The sequence below is a fragment of the Sander lucioperca genome, chromosome 10 (genome assembly GCF_008315115.2).
Source record: "Sander lucioperca isolate FBNREF2018 chromosome 10, SLUC_FBN_1.2, whole genome shotgun sequence".
NCBI classification, from domain to species: Eukaryota; Metazoa; Chordata; class Actinopteri; order Perciformes; family Percidae; genus Sander; species Sander lucioperca.
In genome coordinates, this window is record NC_050182.1 from 24,621,764 (window position 1) to 24,634,065 (window position 12,302).

At 40.0% G+C, this 12,302-nt stretch overlaps 3 protein-coding genes across 6 annotated transcripts; 1 reads left to right on the top strand and 2 right to left on the bottom strand.

Moving 5' to 3' along the window:
- Positions 1-986: 986 nt before the first annotated feature.
- On the bottom strand, positions 987-6,475 carry foxj2 (forkhead box J2). Of its 3 annotated transcripts, none has more exons than XM_031299508.2 (10): positions 6,213-6,474; positions 5,577-5,977; positions 5,332-5,406; positions 5,153-5,245; positions 4,225-4,359; positions 3,680-4,151; positions 3,461-3,589; positions 3,252-3,353; positions 2,024-2,365; positions 987-1,449 (listed from the first exon to the last, which is right to left on the bottom strand). In XM_031299508.2, the coding sequence occupies exons 2-10, from the start codon at positions 5,946-5,948 to the stop codon at positions 1,337-1,339; spliced, it is 1,833 nt and encodes a 610-aa protein (XP_031155368.1). In that variant the 5' UTR covers positions 5,949-5,977; positions 6,213-6,474; the 3' UTR covers positions 987-1,336. The 3 variants fall into 3 exon arrangements, with proteins under 3 accessions (XP_031155368.1, XP_031155367.1, XP_031155369.1); XM_031299507.2 differs by having other exon boundaries at positions 4,225-4,410; XM_031299509.2 differs by lacking the exon at positions 3,252-3,353 and having other exon boundaries at positions 4,225-4,410; positions 6,213-6,475.
- Positions 6,476-6,733: 258 nt separating this feature from the next.
- isoc2 (isochorismatase domain containing 2) lies at positions 6,734-9,389 on the bottom strand. 2 transcript variants are annotated; one of them, XM_031299567.2, is made up of 7 exons: positions 9,178-9,389; positions 8,731-8,847; positions 8,251-8,375; positions 7,931-8,143; positions 7,546-7,616; positions 7,300-7,417; positions 6,734-6,905 (listed from the first exon to the last, which is right to left on the bottom strand). In XM_031299567.2, coding segments are annotated over exons 2-7 (594 nt in total). In that variant the 5' UTR covers positions 8,732-8,847; positions 9,178-9,389; the 3' UTR covers positions 6,734-6,839. The 2 variants fall into 2 exon arrangements, with proteins under 2 accessions (XP_031155427.1, XP_031155426.1); XM_031299566.2 differs by lacking the exon at positions 9,178-9,389 and adding an exon at positions 8,986-9,141.
- atg12 (ATG12 autophagy related 12 homolog (S. cerevisiae)) lies at positions 9,132-12,189 on the top strand. The gene is made up of 4 exons (XM_031299574.2): positions 9,132-9,277; positions 10,927-11,063; positions 11,188-11,250; positions 11,987-12,189. The coding sequence occupies exons 1-4, from the start codon at positions 9,184-9,186 to the stop codon at positions 12,044-12,046; spliced, it is 354 nt and encodes a 117-aa protein (XP_031155434.1). The 5' UTR covers positions 9,132-9,183; the 3' UTR covers positions 12,047-12,189.
- The last annotated feature ends 113 nt before the right edge of the window (positions 12,190-12,302 follow it).

The window sequence follows — 12,302 nt, forward strand, 5'->3', positions numbered from 1 at the left end:
TCTACTTCCGATTCGAAAAAATATGAACGAGAGTCAATGGAGAGATAATAATTATTTTTTTATCCCGTTTGAATTGAGCCATGGATTACGAATATGATGTTAGTCAATTTAAAAGATAATTTTTCAACCAAAGAAAGTCTCAGTTTATTGTTAAACTGTTGAAGTATAAGACTGAAAATACGTAATTAGAAAGACTACACACTTCAATGTCGCATGGATGACGTCTCGCTGAAGCTACGATGTCTGTGTATCGTACCGGGGATGTAACATTACTCAAATGAGCAGAGGATCTTGCTTGTTCTTTTACTTATCTGCTGAAAACACTTCACTGGATAAAACACATCAGGTAATACAACATTACATGTGTTGTGGAACAGAGCTAAGCTAGCTAGCTAGCGAGCAAGTTGAGCATCAAGCTAGGTGACGTAAATTGTGTGAAACCAGAGATGTAGTTTACTGAGCGGTTTCACACAAAACTAAGTTGTCATATGACAAACCTACGGGTAACTGAGACTTTCTTTGGTTGAAAAATTATCTTTTAAATTGACGAACATCATATATGTAATCCATGGCTCAATTCAAACGGGATCAAAAAATAATTTCCCTCTCCCCGTTCACTACCGTTAATATTTTTTCCGAATTAAGGTCTCTATAATGCTCGCCTAGTTGCTAGCATGGCACTCCCTCATGCTCTGCAACTGACAATCTAGCAGTACTTACTGCGCATGTGCGACTCCCAACAAAGATGGAACAGAAGTGTGATGTCTCACTCTGTAGCTCAAACAGAGAGCTCAACACACAGGGTGAAGAGGAGCTGCAGCAATGTGCAGTACAACAAATATATGGTGTTTTCTGAAAATTAAACCATGTAAACCTATTCTGGTACAACCTATACAATTATTATTATTGTAATTATATTACAATTATGAACCTGAAAATAAGTATAATATGAGCACTTTAAAGTATATATCCCATATGTGCTTTTCTGCTGCAGAGAACAATAATGTGACGAGAATATATTTACAGTTTATTTTCTTTGGCGAACATGTTTATGAATCTAAAATCCAACAGAAAAAACACCCTGCCAATTACCTGCAGAAGAAAAGCTAAAAAGTTATTACAGCATATGAATTTGAATAAAGGTGAAAACATGTACAACTATTTCTACCTTGAAATACAGCGTTCAGTCAAATGTGACAAACTTGCACCCCGAGAAACTTCAAGATGCACAAGTAAGAGGCAGCCTCAGCATCAAGTTTAGTGAAGACTGCTGGGAAGAACCACATTTCGTTGAAAAGTTTTGTTGTAATCCTTTCCTCCACACAGTCTGTGAGGGTCAAACGAGCAGAGAATCCCAGTCAAAGTCATCCTGGATCTCCTCACTGTTGCTGTGCAGACTCTTTAATGGAGGATGCTGTCGGGGTGTCATAGACTGAGGCTGCATCCCAGCTGAAACAGAAAGAGAAACATGGACCAAGTTAGCACACAACTAAAAGGAAGTGAGAAAATATTGGAAGGATTTCTTTGTATTTAAATAACTTCTCCTTTACAACAGACTGCATCTACCGTTTTGGATAACGGCTAAGAAACGCCACATTTTTTCAAGTCTATCTTAATAAAACATCTGCTGCTGTCCCTACTGAGGTGAAAAGATTCCTTCCTAACATGATTTTAATGTGTTAGGTGACAAAATCCACAGTCCTTGTTCTGTGTAAAAATGTGTCAAGTTCCGCTAAAGTAAAGTCCATTTTGTGGATTTTGTTATCACTTACATTCAAATTATCTCAGGAAGGAAATTTCTTCAGACAAGAGGAGTGATTACAGTGACCAGTAGCTCTTTCAGTGTATATAAAGGCATGTGAGTATTGTTTTAGAGCAGACCTGAAAAAATGTTCTTTGTTTAAAATGTTTATCTGTTCTATATTCTCTCTCTGTGGAGCCTTCCACATGTCATACTGGATTCCACTCAGTTGTCACAAAAGTTCAAAAGAAAACTTTTTGAACATGATGTGCGGGGTCTTACCAGTTGTGTTAGCAGGTTGTGTTAGCTGTGGTCTTTGAAGGCCCTGTCCCTGCATGTGCAGAGCCCTCCGGGGTGGCTGCACTCCACTGGCAGGGTGAACTATGGGAGAGTAAGGGAGGGGTGAGGGGTGAGTGAGGCTGGCGAGGGTAGGAGGTGGATTGGAGGTGAATGGTGGGACCTGTAAGGAGGGAGGTGAACCGAGGGCTTGTGGGGAGTTATTCCCAGAGTTGATCATGCCTTTCTGGGTGAAGAAGCGGTTCAGAGAGTCACAGAGGGAAGTGAAGAGTGTCGGGTCCAGGGCCCAGTCGCAGAGCTCTGCCTGTCGCATGCTCTCCAGGAGGTCTGGTGACAGAAAGTTAGGGCCTTTTAGAACAAAAAAGTTATCAAGAAAAGCAAAGCCCTTAGTGATTTTTGAAAAGAACACAGATTTACTCAACATTTCTATCATTTTGTAAAGATCTAAATAATAATCATACTCATTGTTTTATATATAACATATACATTCTGGCTAGTAAAGTGTTTGTAATGGGTGTTACATTAGCTGCAAAAGGCAAACATCTTAAAGGGTCAGTTCACCTAAATCAACAATACAAACATTTTCTCTCTAGTGGAATTAAGCCATGGAGATAGTTTATCTGTTGAGATATGAGTCTCTGAGATTTCTCTGAGATAATGTAGGCACTCATTTTTTTGGGTCACAGCATTAAAAAACTTTTAAATGTTTTGAAGGTACTGTGTCATTCCTGGCTGCAACAAACAATTATTTTCATTATTGAATAATCTGCATAATCTATTTTCGCTATTATCCAATCATCAATTGTTTGGCTATTAAGTGTCATTTTGGCTTATAGCTTATACCCAATATAATTTCCCAGAGCCCCAAAAAGAATTACTTAATTTATTTGACCATCAGTCGAAAAGATATTCTGTTTACTTTCACATTCGTCAAAAAAAATCAAAGCATCAACTCTTCTGCTGGAACCAGAAAATGTTTGGCGTTTTTGTTTGGGGAAAAAATTCTGACTTACTGACATTTCAGCTCTTGTCTTCATTAGTCTAACACTTCACGGACTTGTGAGTGTTCTGTAGATGAACCAGAGAAACGCTCAGACACGGATATCTCAAAAACTCAGCAGATAAGCCCCCCAGTGTTAAGTGAGAAAATGTTTTATTTTTTTAATTTGGGTGAAGCCACCCTTTAAACAAGACTCTGGTAAACAGCACAGACCTGGGTGACCAGATAGGTCTATGTTTGCCCAGTCTAGATTGCTGGCAATGCGGAAGCTCTTCTTCAGAGAATCTTGGTTATTGAACCAATCAGCTGGCACCGCTAAAGTGGAAGGGAGGAAGGTAACTTTAGAAAGCACTGATCTTTTCTGTGCTGATTTTAATACAATTCAAGCATTTCTGGGTATGATAAGGTAATGTGAGACTCACTGTATTGTGTAATGCGCTCTGTCTCAGGAGGGTGTGCAGCCGGTGCAGGGTGGGGAGACATTGGGAGCAGAGTCGGCGTGTGCAGTGGGGTAGTGTCATTGTTCAGAACAGCCAGGGGAGCAACATCCGCTGGAAAGAACATTAAAACGCTAATTCTTCCCAGCCGTTTATGCGTATGATGTATGTTTTATAGAGTTAATGGGCACGCATAGTACTTACACTGTGAGCCTCCCTTCTCCCGCATGGTCTTGAAGAGAGACTTGAAAGACGCATACAAGTCTGGTAAGTTCATCTCATCGAAGGTGAAACGCAGCGGAGGATCAGTGGAGGAGTTTAATAAGACAGGAGGGGCAGCAACAGATGAAGGGACAACACATGCAGAGGAATGAGTGGGTCCTAACACTGTGCAAACAGACACTGAGTTAGGAGCGCAGGAGAAAGTGGGAACAGATACTGAATTAGCAGGAAAAGACAGAGTGGCACCAGAGAAAGAGGGAGAAGACATATTGGCAGCAGACAGAGGTGTAGCAGAGGCAGCGGGGATGGAGAAAGTGGGGCCGGGTGGATGGCAAGGTGGGAAGGAATTGGTAGTAGACATGGAGGCAGCAGGAGGAGGCCCAGCTGGAGGAGAGACAGATGGATGCTCGACAGGGTGAGTGGACAGAGGGCTTGGCATGTAGGGTGACGGTTGCTGTGAAGATAGAAGACATTAGATTAGATGCAGCAACCCTGACTGAGATAAAGAGGGGAGAAAGTGGCTGTACCTTGCATGGGGGAGGAGAGAGGGAGGCAGAATGGGGTGGCTGCTGCTGGATGGCTCCCAGTGGCTCTGTGTTAAGAAGCTGGTGGTCTGTGTGGGAGGGTGGTCTCTCTGCTTCTGTCCCCGGTGCTTGAGAATCCTGTAACAGCACAGCGTTACCATTTCCAAGGTTGGAAAAGGTATTACAGTCCTGTAAGAAAGTAAACATAGCATTACTCAAGTTAAAGGGTTGGTTTACCTACATTATAAAAATGAAAATTACAGTAGAGAAATACTAATGTTTTTCACATAGCCATGCTTTTATTTGCCCGGATTTTGAGATTTCTGCCTCCAACTCACTACAATTTGTAAGTGAATGCTGACTAATCCTCAAAAAACTATGTCAACTGTTTTTAATAAGCAAGAGTAACCAGGACATTGTTTCTGGAAAGACATGTTGGTGTTACATTTTAAATGTAATATTTTAATGCTGTGAGCATTAAGTTTAATTTATCATTTTATTGGTGGATGCAGAAATCAGAGACACATATATTCTCAAAACCTGGACAGATAAAACCAAAACCAGTATCTGCATGGCTAACTACCACCAGAGGTAAATTAGGAAATACGTTTTTTGGTGAACTGACCCTTAAAAGTAAATATGTATCAGGGATAAAATGTATCACTGGTCCCTTCAGGCTGTTAAGTGTTGATTATAAGTTTTAAGTAATTATCAATACAATGTTTTTAGTTTAAAAAATGTATTTGCCATGAAACTACTACTAATTACAGCTGTCAGATTGAAGAAGTGCAGTAAAAAGTTAAATATGGGGATGAAATGCCAGAATCCTTGTACTTTATGTGATGTCTTGACACTTTTGGGTATTTGATATTTTAACAATGTAGGTTTAATAGTTAACAAGTTAATGAGTGAGTGATATTAAACAACATACATCCAGCCTCTCCTCTTCCTCCTCTGGATAGGGACGTTTAGGTGCCCTCACTTGATTCACCTCTGCAGGTCCATCCATTGTCCAATAGGAACCCTACAAATACAGTTCAAAGTGTCAAGACTTTACGCTCTTTTAAACAATCATTTCTCCATCTCACATGATGCACAAAAGTAATTCACCTTGCCGGGGTCATTCTGCGGCCGAGGAACTTTCCTGAAGCATTTATTAAGGGACAGATTATGCCGAATGGAGTTCTGTTAACGACATAAAGTGATGTCAGTCATGCACCAGCAGCCAGGTGATGCAAATGATATTAAAATTGGTTACAAATCACCTAACCAAATACTTTAAACTTATACTTTAGTAACAAAGTTATTACTATTCAAATACACTAATAATATGTTGTTTCTACATTGGAGCTTACTTTCCATCCACGGCCAGCTCGGCTGTAGTAGGGAAACGTGTCATTGATCCAGGTGTAGATGTCATTCAAACTCAACTTCCTCTCAGGTGCAGCTGCTATTGCCATAGCGATGAGAGTGGCATAGCTGTGAGGGGGTTTCCCTTTGTAGTTAGAAGGGGAGGGGTCCGGCACAGAGGGTAGTAAGTCTCCCCTCTCCCTCCCTCTGTCTTTCTTCTTGTCCCTCTCGCCTCCTCCTCTCTCTCTCCCCGAGCGCAAGCTGCTGATTCCCAGCTGAGGCAGCCAGTCAATACTGGTGAGACTGGAGTTCAGTTCAGAGGACATTGTCTCTCTTTTACTCTGTCCAGGGTCTGAGGGTTTTAGAAGAGGAAGCATTGGATCAACACATCCTTTTACTTTGGACACTGTAGCGACAAACAAATATATACGAGAAATGCTTAAGTAGATTTACCTCTGCCTGTAATGTAACACTGTCAACCGTTCTGTTCCTGTACTTCCACCCAGCAAGTTCACACACTTAGTGCTGCTCTGGAAACTATTCATTCACAAGCAAAGGCATTGCATGAATGTGACTGCATATATGTGTTACAATTCCACCTACACCTTCTATTTTCTGAGGAAGAAGAGTGACTTGCTTACCTCTTTATAATCACTCGAGGGCCCAAGGCCTTAAAAAGAATAAATATTTGATGTTGTCATCAGCTGTGCACAACTGCTGACAAACTGATGTCCGTCCTTCCCTTCAGATCTCTCTCTTCAGCATGTTGATCCCCATAAGGCCTCCAGTCATACCTTGGTTTTGGGAAAGTTTGTGTAACTTTGGAGAAATACAAACAAAAACCTATCGGAGAGCTTCCTTTTTCTTTCCCTCTCTTCTTCCCCTCCCTTACTGACTGAACCAGAATTACGTCACTCACCCCTCCCTCTTTGTGACATAAGTCTTTGCACCCGCCTCTATGAGCTGGCCCCTCCTCTTCAGCTTCTAACAGCTTGAAGTAGGAAGTTTCTGCAGATGTGGGCTCACCAGGATATCAAAAGAGGAAGAACCTGTAAGTTAGGTTAGGTTAGGTAAACTGTTCGGATCCAGGAGGCGCTAAACCCTCATGCTATCAAACATCAAAGCATGAGAATTTGATTTAGAAACATAAACACAAAAGCAGTACAGATTTATAGCAGCATCACTTTATTGAAGTACTTTAACAGTGTGTTGGAAGCACTGAAATTCTGTACAGTATTTCTGGGACAAAATGACAGGTGATGATCTCCCTACAGAGCGCTGAAGAAGGCGAGGAGGCCGGTGTCAGGGGATGGGTGGGCCAAAAGCTTCTGGACCTGTCAATAAAGAATATATATTTGTCACTTTCATTACTTACGCTGGCGTAAGTATGCTAGCATACTCAGAATTAAATCCATCTTGGCATGTTTGCAAGGGCAATATGGTAGCTGTACAACTAAATACAATCTGGCACATTTGGGTTTGATCACTGCAGTATGATGTCTCACCTCACACTAATATAAGATCACCTGTAACTGGTCAACTGGTGTCAGTGATAAAGGTTTTAGGCAGTGTGTTTTTTGCAGCCCTGAAGCTGCAGTCTGTAGACTTTATTTGACAGCAGTCTGAGGACAAGCCAAATGTGTTTTCTTTTTGCGTATACAGCCAGACTTACATTTATAATACATCTAAACAAACAAAAGTAACCCAGAAAGCAGCAGCGGTAAGCACCTGCTTGAAGTTGGGGTGTTTGGCATCTGGAACCAGCTGCAGCATAACAGCCTCTGTGGTGGTGAGGAAAGCTCCGCTCTGCTTCAGTCGGGACAGAGCAAACAAACGGTCTGTCTGGCTGTGAAGGGGAGACACAAAAGTAGTAAGACATATATACAGCTTCGGAACACACACATGGACAAATCTATATGTTATGCAGGTAATAACGATGCTATATAGCAGAAAAAGCATAGAATACATAGATACCTTCTGGATGAGACTGCATCAGCCACAATATGAACTTCCATTCCCTTTTCGAGCAGGTCAAATGTTGTGCACTGTGGAAAACACAAGAAGCAGAGGTCCTCATTCAGGAACTTAAGCTCTGTGACATAACTACATTACTTAATAACAGCATAATAGCTTAATAATCATCTGTCACATCATTACCTCTGTCATGCTCTTTTTTTGGGTCATTTTTCACATCTTTTACTCAACTAGTATGAGTAAAAGATGAACATGACTGTGAACATAATGCATTAATTACTGGAAGCTTGCAAGGAGCTTCCAGGTGTCTTTATGGGTTATATTATGATGCTGAGGAGGAAGTCACGTGCAAAGCTAAATTACAGAAACTATGATGTGATCTTACTGCAATGCAGGCGTGTGCCTCTATTCCACACAGTATAGCCTGCTTGGGGTTCCCCAGGGTCTGTAGCTCCTTCTCAACCTCCTCTATCATCATGGTGAATGAAGTTTTAGCATGAGCTGTCAGGTCTTCTGCTCCCAGCTCTGGTACTGTGGGACCCAAGCCTCTAGGGTACTGCTCCGTCAAAATGGATGGGATGCCCAGAACACGACTGGCCTGTGAGAAGGAAGAGAAAAATAATGAATACTGACAAATGTATATCTGAGGCTGATAACTGGTATGACTGACACTAAGATAGTTATGTGATGGTGAGTATTTCCAACCTGGAGCAATCTGGCCGCATTGCTGACAATGTTGGTAAACTGGAAGATGTTGGGACGGAACTTCTCTTGCATGTCACACAGGAAAAGCACCGAATCATTGATGGCGAGCCTGCCAATTCTTGCCACTGCAAGAACCAGGTCACAGAACAGAACAAATTGTGTCCACATACATTAAGGTACAAGTCCGCAAGTAGTGGTACAGTGTTGGGTATGATAGGCCACTGAACATTAAAATAGCAGTAAATCATTGAACAATAACACCTGGAGAAATATCGTGTTTACAATGTAGTTGCTACTTTTGAGCTTTATTCAAATGATTATTATTTTGACACTGATTCAATCTTCTAAAGGAGGAAACAGGTTCCCTTCCTTGTACAAAATATTTCCTCGAAGGAGTTGCACTGTCTTCAATGAGACCAACTGGTATCATAGTTTTAACACGAATGAATTATAGCGACATACATAAGAAAGTTAACTTACTGTTGTTGCCTGAATGGTCCGATTGTGAGGAGGAGGACGAGGAGTGGGTGACAGGTTCAACAGGACTGTAGAAAGTTCAGCTACCAGGATAAAGTATAATGTCCAATGTACCGCCTCCTGTGTAATTAGAAACCAAAAGAAAATGTACGTATACTTGCAAGTGAAAGAGGAAGAATGCATTCAATATTAACCAAAAACGGCACAGGATTAACAGACAACAAACATCTGAATCTGAACACATATAGTCCAACTGACCTAGCATGTAGCTAAGAAAAGACACAAGTTCATGAGCCTTTGATCAACACAGCTCTCCATAAGCGCATTGACCAATAGAATTACGTGTCTTGGTGATTGACGTTTCTGTAGCCAATAGCAGCCGCTGTTTGCCTTGCTAGCGGTGGTGGGAACATTATGGGTGGGAACAACTAACTAAAGCAAAGTGGTTACCTGAAGATGTCTGACAATGCAGAATCGCCAATAGAAACGCAAAAAGAGGAATCACAACCGCTGTCAGACGACGCGACGACAAATGATGATAAGAAAAAAAGTAAGAAAGTGTAATATATCGAAAATTCTACTCAATTAGCAAATAATAACCATCTGTTTACGAGGAATGTTGATAGTGCGAGAGGGAGCAATTCCGGGTGCATGACGTTAAAGACGATTGATAGATATTTTGGCCAATAGGAATGCTCATTTTTTCTGTTTAGCCAATAAACGTTTAGCTTTTAACATGTGGTACTACCGGTTTGGGCAATGCTAAAGTTAATGCTAATATTTATAAAGGCAACATAAATCGTTTTGCTCTTTTAGAATACTATTTTTTAGAGAGTCTATTTCCATTATGTATCAACTGTTTCACGATGGTGCCAATAGCAATTACACATCTTGTAACGTTATATAAGAATAGTTTATTGAGGCTAAGCTAACAAACAGTTAGCTTAAAACTGTCAAACTGTCCCAGCCATAGCTATGGTCACAGCTCAGTTTATTAAAAATATGTTGTTTCATGTTTTGGGGTTTGAAATACGTTTGTTCAGGAATTCAAGAAGAAATACTCTCCTTTTCATTATTATGCTCATTAGCTGAGTGAGATTGAATTCAAGGGTGGCTTTCTGTTTAAGAGTTATTTTAGAAAACTTTGCCAAATAATTGAATTGTATATGAGGGCACAATTATGTCGTTTAAGTAGCTACAATGTTCAAAACATGAGATCTGAGCAGCATAGGGTCGGAAATCTTTATTTTTAGTGATTAAGTTTATTCCTGAGGATGCAAAGCTTTGCGCCACCTATTTTTATTCATCAGAATCAGCTTTAATGGCAAAGTGAGTGTAAACACATAGAAGGAATTTGACTCTGGCTTTTGGTTTCTCTCAAAGTACATACACAAATATACACATACAGCTAACAACAACCACAAAGCTGAACAAAGCAAACATAAACATTTGACTACTATTTACAGATATAATTTTGTATATAAGTGTGTTTATACATATACACATGCATATGCATACACATACGTAAGTGTATGTATATATACACTTTTCATTAACATTTTTTAAACTCATGAGAATAAAGAGAACAAATTGATCTAATACTCTAAGTGTGTACAATGTTTTGGTTTCATTTACAAAAATTTAATTGTAAAAATGTAACATGAAACATGGTTTGTGCACATGTAGGTCCAATGCAAGTTTTTAGCAATAAAGCTAAGTTTTCTTTGTCATCAAGGCAAATGCTCGACAACAGTGAATCTCAAAGCTTATAAATGCAACAAATAGAAGACTTTTCAAGTACACATGGCGAATGTATTTCACAATTGTACCAACAGGAAAGCAGTTAAATTCAAATAATTTAAATTAACATCAGAAGGGATTAAAGGGTAGGACATTTTGCGCCCATGAATTGTAGGCTATAATAACAAATCGTGCAAAAGCCCAACAGGTGTTAGTTTTTGTAGTTCGTATGGCACTGGCCCTTAAAAATGCCATGTAATTCTGCAGTATTTCATCTACTTTTTACTGGAAGTACATCATCATAGTTCTTGTTCTTCCACTATGGAATAGTGGTTGTGTCACTGGATTTAACTCATCCAGGACTTACCCTGAACAATTCATGTTTGGATTTGCCCGTGCCAGTCTGAGTGGCAGGCAGCAGCAGCACTTTCACTCTTTTTATTTTCTCCATTTCTATAGTTGATGTTCTGCTGAAGGCAGTGGGAGACACTCCTATAATGAAAACAAAGAAGTGGGCAGTGGACAGGGGGAGGACGGTACAGTCCCTTTCTCAGTTCATCTCTCGCTTCCTCAAGCTTGACAGCAGTGAACAACTGGTAAGATGACGTGTGTCTACTGGGTTATTTCACTTTCTAAAATCATGTCTTGAACAGAGGCTTTGTAAACACACTTCAGGTCTTGCAATTCTGTACATATAACTGCATCTGTTTTTTTTTCCAGTTCATTTATGTTAACCAGTCTTTTGCCCCCTCACCGGATCAAGAAGTAGGGGTCCTCTTTGATGTAAGTACATATCTACTTAAAACATAAGCATGGAAGTTCATGCTAGCGATCTTATTAGTATCTGAACCTGACACACAAACCTAAACCATGTCTCCAAATTAAATTGCAACACATGTACACACAAAAGACGGGTTTATTCATGTGTACACTGCTTGCCAACAACATACTGTATATTCAAATCTTGTTTTGATTAAGTAAAGAGAAGCAAATGTGCCAAGCCCTATCAGTGATTACAGATGAGAACAAGAATATTATCACTAAATATTACCTTTTATAGGATACATTATTATTGTGGTTTATATTAACTCTTTTGCGAACCAATTTGCGGAAAGCTTCAATGCTTCATGAGGCTTCATCTCGCCATCATTAGTCTTTAATGAAATATTAGAATAGTAGCCTATGTCATTGGAATTAGAAGTAAATGGGTCATGTGAAGCTTTGACCAGCAGAGGGAGCAATTAAAGGGAAGCCCCATGTTACAAACATAGACTGTAAACAGTCCATGGTTACAAATGCAAAATGTCTTAACCACTGGTTACAATAACAGCAAAGATCTCAAAGTCCAGAATTCACAGTGGACATCCCTCTCACTGCTCCACGGGGCAATATTAAATGAAATTTAACAGTTAACATTAGTTTTGTACACTGTAATTTTGGAAATGTACTGTGACATCACTTATCTGCCTTACTATTTTATTTAACATTTATCTTTGTCTTTTTTTCCTCTCTTTTTCAGTCTTTTGGCAGTGATGGCAAGCTGGTTCTATATTACTGTAAATCTCAAGCCTGGGGTTGAACTGCTTCCTTAAACTCCATTTCGGACCTCCCTCTTTCCTACATTCATCCTCCAAACATGTACACAATGTTGTTTTTTCTTTCTTTTTTCTTTCACTTTTTCTGTACATACATATTGTAAATAAATTATTGTGACTATGTAAAGCTCTTCCCACTTTTTTTAAGGCATCACATTTGGCACCCAAAAATAAACACTTAACTTAGTGGGCACAGGATTTGGCTTAGCGCTGATGCTGATTGGGGGAGAGGGGGGACAC